Consider the following 21,305-nt stretch of genomic DNA (forward strand, 5'->3'; position numbering starts at 1 on the left):
AAAAAAATATTAGCCTTCGGCAATTTATAACGGAGTTTAAAAAATAAATAGTTAAGAAATTTGTTAAGTGATAAATATATATATATACATATGTATATATATATGAGATTTAGTTGTCGTTTTAAGTGACATTTCTGTGATAGATTTTAAAATGTAAATTTATATTTTCTAAGTAACATAAGAGAGAAAATAATAATTTATATATATATATATATATATATATATATATATATATATATATATATATAAGTATTAAAAAAAAAGAGATTGGCGTCACTGGCCTCGTCAAGGTCGCCAACATATATAACCAACTGTCATTATGCAAAATTTAAATTTACGCGCTTAATTATTTAATTTATTAATAATGAGTAATTTTATTTTACTTATTATTTTTTTTTATTATGTATGGACTTTCGTATGCAAATTATTTTGTTTAAAGTAAAAAAAAAAAAATTATAATTTCTTTGGAATTACGAGAATTGAAAATCTAATTTTATAAAAATTATTTAACTATGAATTTATTTGGTAAAGACAAAATAACTGTTCATATATTAGAAACAAAATTCACAAACAGATTAAAATATTTGTATTATTAATAATAATATATAAACAATTGAATATAAAATGATTAACAAATAGATAACATTATTGTTAACACTAATTAATTTTACATAATTAGCTGAATGATATCAATAAATTTTTGGATTAGAAAGAAAACGAACAAACATAAAATATGTATTGAGGGGGTAGGCGGGCAAAACAATCCCGCCAAAAAAATCATGAATTTTTTTGTGCATTTCAACACAGTGAAACTTCTTTTTTTTTACTTAAATTTGAAGTAATTAAACTAAATTTTCAATTGCCAGAGAAAAAATTTTCTTCCTTAGAGGGTAAAACAGACGACCTCCAAAAAAAAATATAAAAAAGTAATGATAAGAGTCGTAAATGACGATTAGAGACAATTTTGAAAAAAAAAATTTTCAACAAATTCAGTTCCCTCGGTCTCATTTTGTCCAGCCTTCCCCTGTATATATTTTTTTCAGACAATCTTTGTGTGTTATTATTAAATATATTTAATAGAAAGTAGGGATATGCGAATGATTCAAACTTACGAGTAATCCGTGTCAACTTGAACATTAATATTCAATTTGAAATTTGTGTCGAAAGATTCGGAATTTCCGAATTATTGGTACATCACCAAAATTTTCATAAATTTTTAAATTATCTATAAGTTTTCAAATGATTCGAAAATTTCAAATTATTTTATTAAGATTTGATACTTGATCACGACCTATAAGTACCATAGAACTTTAAGATGTCATAATCATGCCCTTTAAAAGAAGACAAGGCAAATTTTATTTTATCTCAAAGCCAAGTTTTCTTTGATAAATAAGACGTACAGATGTTGGTCTTAGACTCTCTAAACCTGAAATAGTGAATTATCACTAATTCACAGTGTATGTTCACTATTTGCCACAGCTAAAAGTCGACCACTTATTGAAATTAGTGCATATACACTCATTTACCCAGTGAACTGATGCTCTTATAAAAACGATTAAATTCGCTGTAATTATTAGTAGTAAATAGTTCTAATGATAATTACTTATTAAAAAGTAAGGTTTTAAATCTACTGCGTAAAAAGTAAAATTTTCACTATTTATACATAAAATTCACTTTTTTCCAGTTAATTAGTTGATCACTAGGAAAAACAGTAAAAATTTAACTATTTCAACTTTAGAGAGTAGGAGTCATAGAAAATTCGTGTTCTTTTTTCCGTCCTAAATTAGTAATTTCAATTAAAAAATCGCTTAGATGATTTATTTGACGATGATTTGTAATGTACTTTTTGTCGTCACATGTGTCAAGTTTTTCAAGTAGATCTTTTCGGTGACATAAATTTCTGATTGTTTTGTCAATATTTTGGTGCCTTATCGATAGTTCAAAAAACAGCCTCAAAACTGCTATTTTATAGATGTCACAAAGCCAAGTGTGCTACTTATAAAGTGTAATAAAAATTTAATTTTCTATGTTTGAACCACATTTAAAAATTTGAATTTAATAATAATTTCATAATTACGAAATAATTAAAAAATTGATTAATCTAATTTTTTTAATAGTTTAAAAATTGACGATTAAGTAGAACATTTTGAATCATCCGATTAGAGTTTCAAATCAAATATTAATATTCCATTATATTCGAACACTATTTTCACATCTCTAATTAAAAATTATAAAATGATATTTTTAATATGAAGGAGAATGGGCAAAATGGAACACTATATTTTTCATAAATATGTGGGGTGAAATGGGACAGCATTTTTCAACAGAAAAAAAAAATTTTCGTAAATATGCTTATGTATTTTTATGTTAATTAAAAGCTAATTAATAATATAATAATAATAGTAATGATAATAGGGCTCAATGGAATAAAATATACAAGATCGATTAAATCTTTCACAATATTCTTATTTTTTTTTAAATTCATAAAGGATAAAACAATAATCAATAATTATAAATGTCATGTATTGAGTCTGACTTACAATAAAAAAAATTAGTTAAAATTAATAAAAATAAACAAACAAATCTCTTACAATATTTTTCACATTTAACTTAAATAATAATAATAATTAATAATTAATATTTTAAATCTTGTAATATCGCACTGACTTGTTTGACAATTAATAATTAATTAATCAACTAAAATAACTAATTATTAATAATTAATAATATATAAAATACACATCCATATCCATATACATATACATTCATGCCTCATTTATATAAACAATATCTATTATTATTTATTTATTATGCTAATTATTTTTATTTCTTTTTTTTTCATTATAACAAAATATATGTTATCAATAATAATATGCATTTTACAAGCGTATTTTGATCGTTGCTTTGATATTCGGTAATGACAATTATTTTAAATTAATTTATTTGTCTTTTATTAAAACAATTTTTTTTTTATTTAATCTTATATATATATATATATATATATATATATATATATATATATATATATATATATATATATATATATATATATTTATTTAATTAAAATGAAAGCTAAGACTTAAAATATATTTTTTTTTAAATTATTCTAAGACGTTTTAACGTCAAATTATTGCTGGTTGATTTATTTTATCAAATTATATATATTGATAGTTATACTTAAGGGTGGGCAAGTAGGGCACAATAAAAACCTTTAAGGTTTGAATAAAAAATAACAGTTTGTTTTTTTATATTATTTTTGATTCTTTAAATGGCTATAACTTTAAAACTATTTAATTTTTAGAAAAATTTATCGAGAGAGAACTTTTAAAAAATTATTCCACGCTGTACAAGAAAGATCTAAAAAATAGTTAATCAAGTTATTCCGTAAGATAACAAGTGATTCGGATTTAAAGATTTTGATAATAAATAATCAATTATTTTTGGGAACTTTATATGACACTGAAAATGGCAGTAACTTCGAAACTATTGATTTTTTTTTAAAAATGGTAAGACACGAATTTGTAGAGGATTTAATGCTTTACAAAAAAGGTCTGATAAGAAAAATTGATAAAGTTATTTCCTAAAAAGTTATTTGGATTTAAAGTTTTTGAGAATGAATAATTAATGATTAATAATCAATTATTTTTCCAAAATCTATATGACACTTAAAATTGCGATAACTTTGAAACTATTGATTTTTTTGAAAAATTTATAAAACATAAATTTGTAGAGAATTTAACGTTCTACAAAAAATTTTTGAGAAAAAAAATTGATAAATTGACTTCTCAAAAAGTTATCTACTAAAAAAAATAAAAAAAAAATGGAAGCAACGTAATAAAAGTAATTAAATAAATTCAACTACGTTAAATGATTAAAAATAAATTTATAATATTAATATATGGACTTTGATTAACAGACTATTGGCGGAGTATGTTCATTAATTGTATAATTAATGAATTTATTAAATTAATCTATCAATAAATTTATAACTTAACAATTAATATTTCAATCTTTTACGTATTTCTTTAAACCTCTTTCAACCCTCAATAATTATCATTATCATCGTTATCAATATTAATATTATCATTATTAATAACTATATTTTTTTTTTTTATAAACATTGTACGGTTAGTAAAAAAAATTATTAACGATCAATATTAACTTAAATCAATTTTGATTGATTTATATCATGCATTTCCGTTTTAAAAACGGAAAATTTTATTTTGTTTATTTATTTATTTATTTTTTTTTTTTATATATAAAATTAATAATATAAAATTTAAATGCCTAAAACGGCACGTGGATGTTAAAAAAAAATTTCTTTTTATTCAAAAAAAAAAATTTTATTCAAACATCCAAAAAAAAACCGACTGCCAGCGGATAACATTAACAATCAATATAAAAAAAATTATAACGTTTCTAATTAATTAATTAATATTTTGATGTTTTAATTCCTCATTGCCCCTATGAGTTTATTTAAAATCTAAATTACAATAATTATTAATTAAAAAAAATATATATTTATATATTTACAAACACAATTGACAAAAATTCACATTTCATTATTATTGTTATGATTATTATTATAATTATAATTATTATTATTATTACTATGATTACGCTTATATTAATTTATTCAATTACTAATTAATTGTTGATTTTAAAAGTAAAAAAATATTTGATTGATTAATTAATTAATTAATCAATTGGACAGTCAGAGTGATTAGTTCACGAATTAGTGACCTCGTGGACATTGTGGGTGTGAATATGAGAATTTACAGTCGAGGGTGATGTCGATGATGACAGTGATGGAGGTGGGGGTGTCAATTGTGTTTGTAATTTAATGAGCGTTACGTCGTAACCCAGTGACGATGATTCGTTAGGATCATCTGGGTCCCCGGGCGAACCTGGGTTACTTTGATTACATGGGTCGGAATTCGATGGCGAGGTGGAATGACTTACTTCGAGGAGAAATAAATCTTCGTCGACGTAATGACGGATCATGTCATCATCAATTTTCGCTGTAATTCTGTAACAAATTTTAAATATTCAATTATTTTATTTATTATGTTTTTTGTGAGTAAATATCTATAAGGAATAATTAACATGACGGTAATCATTTTAGTTTTAGCTTTGAAACAATTTTTTTTTCATTGAATTCAAGTAAAAAAAATTTTATATTTGAAATTTTTATCAAAATTCCCCATATGGAGAACTTTATGGCTAATTTTGAATGTAAGTGATAAAAAAAATTGTAGACAAACTAAAGTATTTTTTTTTTATTGAAATTTTTTAGCAAAATTTCGAATATGGGGAATTTGATGAGTAATTGTGATGTAAGTAAAAAAATTTGTAGATTTGAATATTAAAAAATTTTGTTTCTCTCTGATTCAAAAACGAAAACTTTTTAAAAAATTTTTCCAACAAAATTCCCTGTATGAGAATTTTTATGGGTAATTTTGGACGATAGCAATAAAAATTTTTCGAATTAAATATTTGAATATTTTTTCTGATGAAAAAAAAATTTTTTTGTTTAATGTATTTTTTAATTTTAATAAAAAATAAAATTTCTCATTTTATAATCAAATGTTATCCAGAATTTCCCATAAAATTCTTCATAAAAAATTTTTTTTTTAATTTTATAATAAATTTTGTCAGAATTAATTTTTTTTAGTAAAAAAAACTTTAAACTATCTCAAATGTAATTTAAAAATCTTGATATTAATAGAAATAATAATATTCAAATTCAAACAAAAATTAATTAAAAGAATATTTTGGCTTTGAAAATATTAGAAAATTAATACAGAAGCTTGAATGATCTCTCGAATCCATTAATATGTTAATGATCCTATTTAGTAAAAATATTAATCATAAGCAAGGAGTTCTAGTAAACATAGTAATTTGTCACTGAATAAATTATCACTACACCATTACGATTTAATTAAATGAAACGTTATTAATATAAAGTCTATAAGCATTAATAAAAAAATGTTCATGCTTGTCCACTAATTATTTATTAATGATGATTAATATTTATTAATATGACACAACTCGACACAAACTTACCCCTTTGCGTTTTTTCGATACAGATTATTAATACTTGAGGATGCAATTTTGTACTTTGATTCAATCTGTAAAATAGAAAAAAGTAGAATATTAGAATTCCGATACGTTTTTTTTTAAATTTCATTTTTATGGCTTCTAATAATTCTTTACAAATTTTTTTTTTTAGACAAAAAAAAAATTTCTAGTTGGCTTTTCCACTTTTTTCTCAGTTACTTTTTAAATTTCACGATGATATTCCCAGAAAAAATACTTAGGTATAATCATATATGATTATATACAAATACTCAGATATGATCAGATACTAAATCTAAATGATTACATATAATTATATATGATCACTTTTCATATATACTCATAAATGGTCATATATGAGTTTAGACAATCACATATATGATCATATGTGATCATTAAATTCATTTAATAATATATGATCATATATGAATACTTAGATTCAATCAGATACAAGAAATTTATAATATTTGATCATCTATGAACAAATATGACTATATATATATATATATTTATATGACTACATATGAGCATCCATAATTATATACGTTCAGTTGTGGTCATATATGTTCATATATGTTCATACATAGTTGTGTATATAACCTATATGGTTATATATGACTATATATGATTATATGCGATTATATTTGACCAAAAATAAATCATCTTGATGATCCTGAAGTTAGCAGACAATTACTAATTTTCAAATTTTTTATTTAAATAAATAAATTACAAAAAAAGAAAAATTAAAAATATGCACATGTAGAAAATTTAAAAACCTACAGGCGCAATTTTTTCAAAACTTTTTTTTTTATAATTTATTGTTTAAAAGAAAATCAAAAAATTATCAGACGGCGGCTAACTCCAGGGCCATATCTTGATCTTATTGAAATTCATAAATATTTATATACGATTAATATTTAGCCATATATGAATATATATATTTATATCTGATTATAGTCAAATATACATCATTTATATCTCAACGTATTTGAATATATATAATGATATCTTAGTATTTTTTCTATGGATTGTATTAATTTTTTTTTTTTTATGTAATATGATTATTTTGAATTATGTTACAATGATTTAAAATTATCAGTGATAAATATACTGATACATATCACGCTAATTGATAAAAAAAAAATTAGTTATTTATCGACAAATATGTGTGATTTAATTAGAGCTGTGAAGTAGGGATAAATTCATGCGCATTTAAATTAATTACCCAATGAAAGAATATATATATATATATATATATATATATATATATATATATATGAGGTTTAATATGTGCACGTGTAATATTAATGGTACGTTATAATGTTTCATGCATTATATTAAGATTTTATTGATTATTATTATCGGTATTGTTACTTCAATAACCACTTTGATGATTGTTATTATATAATTGTAAATAGATTGGAATTTTATTTAACAATATATACAATGGCGGGTGAACGTATTAGTTTATTATTTTTTTTCTTAAATTACTTACTGCTGACAATAAATAATTGCATAGACAATTAATCATTTATGTTTTTTTTTTCTTATGCAGTTGAGTAATATTGAAGTATAATGAATTTATTTTCATAATTATGATTACTGATTTTTTTTAGCAATCAGAAATATTTAGAAAGCGATCATTTTTTTAAATTAATAACTTGCGTAATAAAAGCTGAGATGTTGCTGATTAAAAAAATAAAAATTATATTAGCATTATTTTTTGTAATCATGAATGAGTAGATTAATAATTAGCAATGAGTAATCAGTATAAATCAGTAATATTTATTACTGATTATAATCAAACGTTTATTCAAATTTCAAACACAATTTAGTGATTTTATGCTTTTCTTGAAAAAAAATTAGCATTAAAATTCTTATTTCGTTAAAAATATCTTTTACTTTTAAAAATTAATTACAAAATTTTAATTCATAATTTTTTTTTAATCAGCAATTTTTAAAATATCGATAAAAATTTTTTTTTATTCCACGATAAATTTTTTCAGTAAATTCTTAATAAAAATATTTTTGAAATCAGCAATATTTTAGCAATCAGAAATTTAAAAATGCATCGAAATTCCACTTTTATTTAGAAAAAAAAAAAAAATCAGCACCAAGTAATTTAAAAAATCAGCAACAAAAATAAAAAATATTGCTAATTAAAAACGAATGCCTTGAAAATAAATTTTTGCAACTCATGGTAAGAAAGCACGTCTTCGATTGGTTAAAAATGACACTACAAACAATAAATATCGCGAAGAATATCCACATTGTCCGTGAAAAATATGACAATTCTACACTTTATATATATATATATATATATATATATATATATATATATATACTATTTATTAGTCACTAAACGATCCAACGGAAAACCCAATGAACAGCCGTCTCGAGTTAGGACAACGGAAAGTCCCAGATTATAGAAAATCATCTTACTGAATTTAATTATAATGGATAATTTACTATATGAACCTTGACTCGTAACTCTAGTTATTTTTGCTGAGTATCAATATATTGAAAACAATAAAAAATAATCATAAAAATCAATTATATCATATTTAATTGTTACTATTATTATTTAATAATCTTTTGCATCAGAAATAATACAGGAATTAATTTTATATTAATACAATTGAATATTATTTTAGGTTAATAAAAAAATTAAATTTAATGTAGTGTGCTTTTTCATCAATAAAAGACATTCCTTCTTACCATTCGATGCAAAAACTATTGTAACGGATTGAGTGAAAAAGGCTTTCGACACTCGTGTGCTGGCAACACTCGCCTAACGGCTCGTGAACCAATCACACTCGTTGCCGAAAGCACCTTCCACTCAATGCGTTAATATACTATTTTTCAATTAAAAATGTAATTAAATATCAGCAATAATTAGCAATATTTCTAGCAATTGTTAGCAGTGGGGGTTATTGACGGATAAATTAAACTTACCCGTCTAATGAGCAGAGAAAATTGGAGCTTGGATGCTTGCAACCTCGAGGAAAAAACGTATTAATGATGAACGATAATCACTGCTCCAAAATCCAGTTTTCTCTGCTGCAAGTCTGAATAATAAAAAATAAAACCAAAATATTCAATCCTAATTTACAAAAAAAAAAAAAAATGAAATTTTTTTTCTTATTTTAAAAAATGATAAAAACGCTTACAGCATTAAGAAGTCCTTGTACCGTCGGCGGTGTTACATGTAGAGGTGTATAGACATCTTCAGATTCTTGTCTAACATAAAGCATAACACGTTCTTCCGAATCATTACCACGTAGATGTGACTGTTGCGGTTGATGCTGAAGATGCAGACGATTACTAACATTCGAAACTAATGTACCAGTGGCAGTTGTCAATGCACCTTGTGGTACTCCTTGTAAAACAGTACCCTGCAATTCTTGTACTTGCATTAATAGAGAATCTTTTTTATCGTGTATTCCAGTTAAATTGTCCGGAGGAAAGTGATTGTGAAATTTTAACGCTGGTAAACTTGGTCTGCCACAACCTGGATACGGACTACTTGCTCCTGTTTTCATACCACCCTCACCATTACTCAGTGAGGATGTATCTGTGTCACCACCGCCATTTCCAGTTCCGTAGAATCCAGATAATTCCATTGTTGAAAACTGCTAAACAAAAATTATTATTTTTTTAACATTTCTATCACAGCTAGTTTATTTATATGATTTCCTCTAGTTTGAGTACCCACAAGAATAGTTTTTTTTTTTTAAATAATGTTGACTTTATTTGGGTCATTTTTGAAAAATGATCAATTTGTTTTTTTAAATGAATGATTATATGATTCCGGAAATGTCTCTATGAGTAAAATGATTACTCACAAAAATATACTTCGAAAAAAACTTTTCGAGAATTAAATTCTGCAATCTATTAATTATTAATTAATAATTTAATGAGAAAATAATGAATTTGGTGTAATATATCATTGTTGGTATTTATTTTACGCAGAATTTTATCAAGTTTTAAATATCATGTTCATTTTTTTTAATTTTATTATTAATTAGGATCATTATTACAAAATTTTTTTTTTTTAATTGAACAATTAATAATTTCAAAACCTAAAAAATGTCTTTATGAGTAAAATGAGTACCTGCATGAGTATATTTAAAATTAAAAATTCCCGCGAGTTAAATTCCACGGCTAATTAATTAGTAACTGTCACGTAGCGATTCAAACGTGAATCGCTGCGCGCGCTTTCCCATCTCGCCGTGAGTTTAACAACAACCTAGCTGATAAAAAGCGCATGTGCGCATTTAATTGTAATAACTTATTATTATTTAAATATTCCGCGTTACTGATGCCATAAGGGCGTATCCCGAAAAAAATACCCTTGAAAGGGCATAAGGGCGTATAAAAAAATTTTTTCCGGGAGTCGACGTAGTTATGCCTGAAACGGACAGAAATGCAAAAAAAAATTTTGGTATGCCCTTATGGCACCCAGGGTACCTACCGAGAGCCATAAGGGCGTACCAAAATTTTTTTTTTCGGGAAACAACGTATTTTTACTTGAAACGCGTAGATATGTAAAAATTTTTTTTTCCAAATTTGAAATTTTTTGGTACGCCCTTATGGCATTTGTAACGCGATGTATATTTTAATGCATAAATATACTTATATACTTATTATTTTAATTTCCGTTATTAAGTCGTTAATGCTAATTAAAGCGACTAATTACAATGATAAAAAAATAGTTTACCTTGTCGAGCGCATGCTCAGCGGGTGGTGAAAATAATACCGGTGGTTTATGAAGATCAGCCATTGAATAAAATTCACTGCGTTCAGTTACAGAGTGATACAATTCATCAAGCTTTTTCCTGCCTGTTGCAGTCATTTTACGCTTCGCTGCTCTTCTCTCTTCGTCGCGTGTCTTTCTCTCTGCACCCTACATTTTATTCAATTCATTTCAATACAATTCATTTTTTTTTTCTTATATTTATTCACTTAAATAAATCCAATGAAAGATTAAGTCACAACAGTAATTGGTTTTCAAAATAAAAACACGCGAATAATGTAAATTACTTAAAAAACAAACTAACCTTATCACAAAAAACTTTTATCTGACAGTAACCACGATGTGAAGGTGGAGTATATGAATGAGAATGTGATGGTGGTTCTTCGTATGTATCAACTTGAATATGTAATGGTAAACCTTTAACACCTTTTTGACTTGAAAAATCCGTACTGAGACATTGCACCGCAACATTAATCTGCAATCACATGAATAATTATTAGATAACTATTCAAATTTTTATAAATAATTTATCAATATATATAGTAGACTGATTAAAAAAATCGACAATATTTTTTTTCAAAAGTTATTGGTACTTGAATTCAAATCTAAGTAAATTTCGAGATCTTTTATTCAGGGACGTAAGAACCGTATTCAGGTAGAACCAAATATATCTAAGTATTCAATTTGAATTTCGAATTGAATAGTTTGAAACTTGTCGAATAATTAAAATCTTGTATTATTCGAACCATTCATAACTTTTTAAATTATTCATTAATTTGAACTTATTAGAATTATCCGAAAGTTGTTGAATTATTTGTAACATTTTAAATTATATTTGATTAGAATCGAGGAAATTTTGGTCAGCTTTCAAATGTTCAATTTTTATTTAATGGAAGGCTTTGTTTTTAAAGTAATCAAAAATAATTTTTTCGTAGATTCGTATCTAAGCTTTATTTACCTCTGACGAAAATTTAAATTATTTGAAACGTTATTACAATTTTAAGTCGTTCAAAATAAAATTTTTGAATTATTTGTAAATTTTCAAATAATTCAAGACTACGAATAATTCATAAGTTCGAACTATTCGCAAACCCCATCTTTTTACTTTCCCAGTGAAACCATCAGACATCACAAAAATTCATAGAATCTTTTTTGTAGACAACTTTATTTCTTAAAAATTATCTCTAATAAACTTCTGTAAAATTCCACATTGTTTTCTAATTATTTCCATTTGAAGATCAAGCTCTTAAAAAAAAATAGTGTTCTGATCGATTTCAAAAGATCGAACCTCACTATTCATTAGAAATCTAGTACGCGAGTTTATTCTACGAAATTACTCTGAAAAAATTCTTTATGATTAACACTCCAAAACTCCTCTCCGAAGTGAATTTTTCTACAAAAGGGAGTCAATAAATTAAGAATCATCCACTTCTATGATATTTACCTTAATATATTACAAACCTAGGCCAATAGAATAAGAAAAGTCTCCGATCATATGTAATTGTTAGCCGAGGCTGACAAACATGTGGTCTGAGGCTTTTTTTTTTACTGGCCAAGGTGCGTATACTATTTTTCTGCTCGACGGAGTCGGAAAGTCACAACTTCGTTCAGGGCAGCGGCCCGAAAGTTGCCACTTTCCGGCTGGAGAGCCGAAAAAAATATTTATCGCGATACCAGCATCGGAACTTCAAGTTTTAGTGTCTAAACAGCCAATCGGAACAAGCTAATTTCAGTCTAATACTTCAGTTAACGGGCAGAAATAAAATTGTTTCGTCCCTTGGGAAGGAACAAATAATTTCTCTGTCCGCATAAAGCCATTTTCACTCTTGATTTTACTTCTGCTACTTATCATTTGTTTATTAGTAAGTTCAGATCACTAATCTTATTTATTTAAAGAAGAATTATATTTTTGCCTCTAAGTTTTATAAGAATGAGTAAGTGAAAAATAAAATTCATTTTTTCTACTTAATCATAAATTGCAAATGAGAATTCACGCTTACGCTAATAGTTTATCACACCATTGGTCTTAAATTAACTTGTTTCTGACTGGCTACTGACACTACAACTTTAAGTTCCAATGCCAGTAATCATGAAAAATCTAGTGTGTGACAGGATGAAACAAAAAGATTCCAGACCGCGGGTGATGTTAGTCCTCACCTGCGACTCGAACAGTCAGCATTCAGTTTAAAATCGTCTTGTTTCTTCCCTTATCACCATACTATTTTACCCCATGACAATTTAAAGAAAAATAGCAGAAAACGAAGTGTTACATTTAATTACTCGCTGCAGGAATGTAACAGTTACTCTTTAAATAAATTAGTTACCTTAGCTGATGATTCTAATGGATTCCAATATACAGCAATTGCATTGTGAGCAACTTCTTCAATGCATCCAACCAACCCAACGCTATTTTTTGTGTCTAAGTAAAAAGAAAAAAAAATTTAATTCAATTAAAAAGTTAATAATAAGAAAAAATTGACATATTGCATCGAGCATAAATTAGCAAATGACATTATTAATAAAGTATTAATAAAATAGTCAAGTTGACAAGCTAATTTGAATTAATTAAAAAAAAAAAATAAATAATAATAATAAATATCAATTATGATAATTTTATCGGCATAAATGCTTACCAACTTATCCTTAACTATAGTCCTGCGTGAATAGTAAGCTTGCGCAAGTAATAGTTTTTTTTTTTTTATTTTTATTTTGATTTATTTATTTATTTATGTTTGTATGAGAAATATATAATTTTGTTTTTTTATTAATTATTATTGTGCAATAATTAAATATCAGCAGTAATTTATGATGAACTTACCAGCATCGAGGATTCGTTGCTTCACGGAGTGTTGTCGGCCGTGCCAAAATTGCCAAGCTTTTATTTCATCTTCGGGGCTTTTTTCTTCACGGAACATTAACATTACGACACTCTGAAAGTAATAATAAAGTTTTTTTTTTTTTATTTATTTTAAGAAAATGTAATTGTGGATATTGAGTAAAGAGAAAGTTTTACATTTATGTTTTTAAGAGACAGAAATGAAAAGTTTAGTGGCATTTAAAAAATAATTGAATATTATATGGAAACAAGGGTCAAAATGGGATACTGTTTTTGAAAAAAAAAAAAAAAAAAAAAAAAGATAATTTTTGTTTAGAAATTTTTAGTTAGTGTGTAGAAAAATACGAGGCAAAATGTCAGTGTACAGTACGAACAATTAAAAATTGTTAGTAAAAACAAAAATTTTTTTGTTCAAGAGTTTGATAGCTGAATTATATTATTGAGAACAGAAAAAATAAACTTTGAGATACTATGGATGAATGTAAAAAATCCGAGTAAAACTGAAAATAAGTAAAATAGTAATTTTCCTTTTAAAATATCAGAACAAAAAGTTTTAAATTCTATGGGAAGATTAAAAGCAATTATGTAAAATTAAATAAATGCATTGAAAAAAATAAATATTTGTCCTAATAAATCAATTTATTTCTGGCTTTTTTTTAAATATTTCTGAATGACAAATAAATATATTTGGTACAATTAAATGTGACTGTTGATTCAAATAATTTTATAATTTTACTGAAATATATCATTTATTTGTGGTAAGTAAATGATATATTTGCGGTAAAGATATTAAATTTGTGACAAATAACGGAAAATTGGGTGATGCTTAACATATATTTGAAGCACATATTTATTTGCAACAATTTAATCATATTTACTACAAATAAATCACATATTTCAAGCAATCAAACTGCATACATAGATTATTTTTCTCACAATTAAATATATTTGGCCATATCTAAATATATTATATCTTTATTTGTCTGAAATAAATCTGTTTTCAGTGTATCAATATTTGAGTTTTTTTTTTTAAAGTTCATTTTATCCTCAAGTCAGCCGGTTTGTGCCGAATAGTAAAATAATTCAGATTATAAACAATAAATTTTTTTTGATCAAAATTTTCAAATAGTATAATTTTTTTAGGGTGCAACTCACCCGATGTTTTCTAGATCGCAGATAAAAATTTACAAATAAACAAATTTTTAGTTAAAAAATAGTGTCTCATTTTATTCCACTCTATATATTTCTTGTCTAGTATAAATTTCCTTATAAAAAAAAACTTAAATTTTATGATTGTAAAAAGTAACAGTCCCCATAATTAACAAGAAAAAAAAAACCATTACATAAATGTAAAACTGTTTTCCGTATAGTTTAAATTCTACGCATAAAATAAATAACAGCATACATGAAAATCAATTAATAACAAAAACCGATAAAAATCACTGATTTCACTCTTTAATCTATTCAAATATTCAAACAGTAACAAATATGTAACACCTTATTCTAATTAGCCGATTTAAATTTCTTTATAGCTACTGCATTACCTCTTATTTGTTATATATTATCACGATCAACATATATATATATATATATATATATATTACTTTTTTTACCTAGACTAGACTAATACCAGTCGAAATTTTTTTACGTAAATTCAGTCATAATCAAATTTATTTTTGAATCGTTATAAAAGACGTTTAGCAACATATTTATATGTATAATGGATATGCATGTATGTATATAACTGCAATGATTATTTTTTGTGATTCGGGTGAATGAACGTTCAAGTTATATATAGATTGATCGTGTTATCAAACCACAGATTTGTTACACTTAGTTAAGCGCGAACGATCGAGTTTACTTCCTTTAACTTTTTGTTTTACTATTTATATCTTTTTATACTAATATATGTATCTATATATGCACATATACATATGCAAGTGGGTTAGAATTTATTAATTAATGATAATTGTTACAATAATTGCTAATTAAAAATAAATTTGATAGTTACCTTAACAGTTTGTCCGGTTTTCAAAAGTGGCTTGTCTGGATCAGGAACGTAATCTAAAGTGATGCCGTAAAATTGACCTTTATTAATATACGTTATTCTATCATCTTCACGTCTCTGTGATGTGCTTATCGGCGACTCTAGATGATATTTGAAACCATATGCCGAATAACTGTAACATTAAAGAATAATCTCAAAAAAGAACTTACTTTTAGTTGATTTCAAAAATGGTTCCATTTTTAAATTACTGTAACTCGGTTAAAAATGATCGAACCAAGACTTTAAAAAAAGTATTTTAAACTTCTAAATGTCTACTTTACAGCCTTTCTAATTCCGCTAATGGATTATTATTACGTCTCAAAGTTATGGGCCATTAATCAAAAATAGTGATTTCGGAAGTTTTTGTTTTTCAGTTCAAAGTCTTGTAAGTTGCTAAATAAAATTATTAGCTAAAACGGACTATGCTTGGCGTAACGTCAGGGATTTAACTTTAAAAATGTTTTTTATAATAATTTTTCCAATTATTTGGAGCAAAGTTACAAAAGCTTTAATAAAAAGTGCCATTTTTTACTTGGCGGGTCGTAAAAACTTATTGGCTTATCGTACCAAGCTGTTCAAGCTGTGAAATGAAAGCTAAAACCATACGTTAGAAGTGAAATAAATTAGTTTATTAATGCCTGCATTAGTCAAAAAGTCATAGCTATAAAAATTAAAGCGATTAATGTGCAAAAATGTCTTGGTCGCACGCGAAGTTAACAAACATTAAAATCATCATTATCTATAAAAAAAATATTGAAATAAATAAATAATATCGTATCAGATATAGTTATATCTGACAGCTTGGTACTTAGGAAATGTATGTATGTATGTATTTATTTTTTAAAATTAAAAGTAAACTATCAGCAAAATGCACACAAGTGAGGGAGTTGTAATATTTTAACAGGGCAAGCTAGTTAACTAAGGCAATGATGATAAGACGATAAGCATGAGTCGGTAGTAGACTGTGGAATAAATAAAAAAAAAGTATGTGTAGAAATAGAAAAAAAAATGTCGGGTGAACGCCCGGTAACCATTAGCAATAGATTCTTTATAACAAGTCTAGTCTTGAGTCTTGCCGCTTAACTTCGCCCGCGCTACACAGTCTACTCAACTCTTATTCGCGTTTATTGCGACTTGTATCAACTGCACCAACATATAACGGACAATTTTTATATTAACTACAGTCTATGTCTATATATAAATCCTCGACCCATGACATTTTCATTCAACGTTAAGTGTTCGACGTTCTTGTTAAATTAATAACGCAATTTGTCATCAATAAATCATAAATGTCTGACAAACTTCCGGTTTGATAATTAAAGTAATCACCAAGATATTATAAACAATTTACATTTTTGGTATCTGAATTTTATCTGCATCATTTTGACGTCCGAAATCGTGCCAGGGGCGCGATCGTGGTGGATTTGGAGTCGTTGACGGAGAGGCAGAAGGATTGACAAGCCCCCGTTGAACTTGGCTCTGATTATGCGGCTGTTGTAATTGTAATTGTAACGGTTGGTGATGGACAACAGTACCACTTTCTAGGACCACTGTCGTTGCATTGTTATTACTACTTGGACACAGTTCCGTGTAATCAAATGACGACTGTAATTAACAAGACATTCCAATATTAAAGAGATTCAAGAAACAGTTTTACCAATTGGTTGTACTAGTTGCCTAGTTCTGGTGGGATTTCTCAACAAACCTGGTGTAAAGCTGTAGGTGGATGATGATCTTGTCTGGGTGTTACTGCGTCGGCTCCGATCCCCGAATCCGGGCTAGGAAGATCAACAGTCAGGACTTTACTGCTGCTGGATGAGGACCTTATTGCATGGGTATACGAACTGGGAACAACATCGTACCTAGTGTACGACGACGTGGTAGTTGGTAATGAAGCTGAACTAGATGATGCTAGGGGTGGTAACGCTTCACTCGTTACGTAGACTGTATTGCCTTCTTGGTGTAAACCCGGCGTTGCACTTCCGCTGGCGTTTGAACCCGAATTGTAGGTTGATAGCCGTGGGCTGCATGCCGAGTATGGGTCATATGGACTACCGTATTGCTGGACCTTTAATGAAACACGATTTCATTCACTTGTTAAGAGGACATTTTATTGTGGAAGGCGTTTTCGGAAATTGGTCAATTCGCTAAGAGATTTTTTAGTTTGTAAAGCAAAGATTGTAATCGTCTTTGGGATATTTCTAGACGTGATTCAAATACATTTTAAAGGTAACTGGTAAAAAAATACAAAACGTCAGGTTCCGTTTTCAGAATGGGCGTTTTCGGAATTCGGCTAATTGATTGAAAGAATGCAATTAACAATATCGGAGGCATAAAAAGTATTGTAAGCTTAAAAGTCGTTATAAATGTAACCTGTAATTGATGCTGATGATGATGATACATTCCCGGCGGCGTAGGACTATCGGGCTGAGCTTGTTTATGCCGTTTATTGGACTGCTGACCACCACGCGAGGAGCTCAAATCCTCTGGTTCTCTTTTAATTCCAATACCTGAAGACCCGTCGTGCCGCAAAGACTGTGGACTCAATGGCATCGGAATATTGCCTTGCAAACTCTGATTAGGACTCGGCGATTGTTGATTATATTGATGCAAAAAGTGGTGCAATTCACCACTGCCATTATTCTCCGAGTTTTCCAGTCTTGATCCAGTGCTCTCAACCAATAGTTTTTGGCCCATAACTCCTCTGTAACATAATGGAATTTATGAATTTTTACAAGATGCTCAAACGCCTCGCGGAAATACGAGTACATTCATTGTACCAAGTAGTTAACATGTTATATTTAGCATGATAATGTGCATCACAATAAAAAAAAATAATAATAAAAAGTGTCTACCCTTCTAACGCATTTTAGTAGGGTTGAATTTTTATCCACACAAACCATCAAACTTTGCTGGCTCTTATAAAATAACCCCATAGACGTATCCCTATATGAATTCCTATTTCTTTATAGCAACCGGGTTTGAGTCTCAAGTCGTCAACTTTACTATCATCCTTCCACCCTTTTTGGCACCAGCTACATACCAGTACCCTACGGTCAGATGCTTCGATACAATGCGTCGTTGATACCTGATACCTGAAGTTTCCTTCAACCTTTTTTGTCCTGCCTTCTCTTATGGTCTTATACCTACATATAAATAAATACATACATATATGTTCACATATGGATGAGATACATCCAAGTAAAGCTTACAGGATATGTAATGGTGTCTTCATGTGTCTCGAGTATCTCTTGACGACGCAATGTACGAAGAATATATATCCACAAGAAATAACGAACCAGCGAAAATGCTTTTTTTTTCTTTTTAACCAACGAGATATTAAGTGTGAGACGGAATATGTCATAACCTGAGGCGGTGCTAAAGTATGCATATTTACAGACATACATATGAGTATGTATATATGTGTAAAGATGTTTTAGTGAGGAAGGATGCGTAGATGTATGTAAAAATATATGGATTGGAACCCTATGAATTCGGCTTATATGAAATGGATCCGAAAGGACGATCAGTAATGCGATGCTAATCCGACGGGCGCCGAAGAGCAGTCTTCTGCCTTTTTCATTTCTCTTTTTACATTTATATATATATATATATCCTTTTTTTTATTATTGTATTATTTTATTTTCTTTTATAATCAGGTTTTTTTACGTCATTTTGATTTAAAATTTTTTACAAATCAAGTCCCGGATCTGTAAATAATGCATTAATCATTAATGTTGCATTGACGATAATGAAAAGATTTTTTTTTCTTTTTTTAACTATTTTGTTATTTTTAGTGTAAGTTTATCCAATGAATAACAAATAATAATAAATTATATTATTTAAATAGTATAATGGGCTATATAAGTTAAGTATTATAATATATAATAATAATACAGTGGAAATTTTTTTTTTGTAATAAACATGATGACAAACAGCCCAGAAATTTAAGTTTTAGACGCAATTAATCTTTATTAGCATTTCATTGGGTGATAAAATAACTAAAATTATAATTACAAATGGCCAAAATATTTTTAATTTCTTAATCAAAAAAAAGTTTTAATTAAAAATTTATATTTTTCATTTGATAATTTATTGACTTGAGCAAATTAAACATAAATTTTTTTTTTTAATTAAATATTTAATATAAAAATGAATTATAATTTAATATATGTTTTGTTTTTTAGTATTCATTTCAGTTAATTGATTGTATATATTAAAACAAAATATATAAAATGTATGTATATATGTTCATAAATATTTGGTATGCATTTTTAAAATAATTAACATTTTTAATTGATTTCATTTATTTTATCAGTTCCTACATACATAATTTTATTGAACTGTTTTTTATTATTTAAATAATTGTTATTTTTATTATACGCATATATATATATCATAAAAAAATAAGTGCATAATAATAATAATATAGAGTAAATAATTTTGTTAACTGGATTTATAAATATTATATATATATATATATATATATATATATATATATATATATATATATATATATATGTGTGTGTGTGTGTGTACAGTATATATATTGTATAAGGTCATCGGTCGTAATAGTTATTCAGTAAATTAGCCATTCCACTTGTCGCTAAATGTAAACGATAAATCATTATTCGCTTATTATATGCATAGTTAATAAAAACAAAAAAAAATTACGACGTACGACAAAACAAACGGATTTCAACAATGAGATAAATATTATTTTTTTAAATTTATAATATTTACTATATTTATTAATATGTAATTTTAGGAATTTCGTTGCTACAAGAATGCATGGCGCGAGTGAGTGTAGGTCAATGCGAGGTCAGGGAGTTGTACTAGCACCGGCAGGTCTTGACTTTTTTTTTTATTTACTTATACCTATGGGCTTTATGATCATTATTAGTATGGTATTATTATATTACGCTTTTTTGTTTTATTTGCGGTACTACCGGAATTGCCGGTTAGTGATATGCTTAACCGGAAATCTTTTAAAGACAAATTAGCTTGACATGTGTCATGCGGTCATGTCATGTTAATAAATCATACGAATAATTTTATTTAATTACGAAGATGTATATTTCTGAGATAATTAACAAATTTTTCGGATTATAAGCAATTCATTTTTAGAGGAATTTTTTTTATTACAGAACATTAATTCAGGAATTAATGATGATTATATCATTACAAGTGTTCGTTTATGGGCAATAATTAATACTCTTAAGCAAATTATGCAACAGATTTACATAAGATATCTTACAGTCAAAATCTTGCTTCAGAATTTATTGAGACTGAAAATGCAGGTTTTTGTGAGCCTGCTAAAAATGCTACTAAAGAAAATCATGCAACAGGTTTGCATAAGAAAACTTTGCCATAAAATCTTACCTAAATCTTTCAAAAAAAAAAACTTGATTGAGACTAGAGATGCAGATTTGTGCAAAATTTTCTTAAGAATGATAGTAAAAAAGATTTTCAGGCAAATTTTGAAACAGATTTACTTCAGAAATCGTTAAAAAAAGAACTTGACTCAAACTTTTTTGAGACTGAAGATGCAAATTTGTGTAAAATATGAGATAGACATTATTGTACTT

At 26.6% G+C, this 21,305-nt stretch overlaps 1 protein-coding gene across 5 annotated transcripts in view; it reads right to left on the reverse strand.

Moving 5' to 3' along the window:
* Positions 1-4,425: 4,425 nt before the first annotated feature.
* Positions 4,426-21,305, reverse strand: part of LOC103580550 (protein grainyhead) — a 52,470-nt gene continuing 35,590 nt past the window's right edge. For 2 of the 5 annotated variants that reach the window (XM_014439410.2, XM_008562347.2), the window contains exons 5-15: positions 18,091-18,421; positions 17,423-17,785; positions 17,069-17,322; positions 15,682-15,850; positions 13,653-13,764; positions 13,159-13,253; positions 11,139-11,309; positions 10,799-10,984; positions 9,249-9,713; positions 6,067-6,131; positions 4,426-5,029 (exon numbers count right to left, since the gene is read on the reverse strand). In XM_014439410.2, coding sequence (XP_014294896.1) covers positions 4,729-5,029; positions 6,067-6,131; positions 9,249-9,713; positions 10,799-10,984; positions 11,139-11,309; positions 13,159-13,253; positions 13,653-13,764; positions 15,682-15,850; positions 17,069-17,322; positions 17,423-17,785; positions 18,091-18,421 — 2,512 coding nt within the window. In that variant the 3' untranslated portion in view covers positions 4,426-4,728. Of the gene's footprint in view, positions 5,030-6,066; positions 6,132-9,033; positions 9,147-9,248; positions 9,714-10,798; positions 10,985-11,138; positions 11,310-13,158; positions 13,254-13,652; positions 13,765-15,681; positions 15,851-17,068; positions 17,323-17,422; positions 17,786-18,090; positions 18,422-21,305 lie in introns of all 5 variants that reach the window. The other 3 variants (XR_549597.2, XM_053739750.1, XM_008562349.3) reach the window with 3 other exon arrangements.

Source organism: Microplitis demolitor, chromosome 6, assembly GCF_026212275.2.
Source record: "Microplitis demolitor isolate Queensland-Clemson2020A chromosome 6, iyMicDemo2.1a, whole genome shotgun sequence".
Classification (NCBI taxonomy): domain Eukaryota; kingdom Metazoa; phylum Arthropoda; class Insecta; order Hymenoptera; family Braconidae; genus Microplitis; species Microplitis demolitor.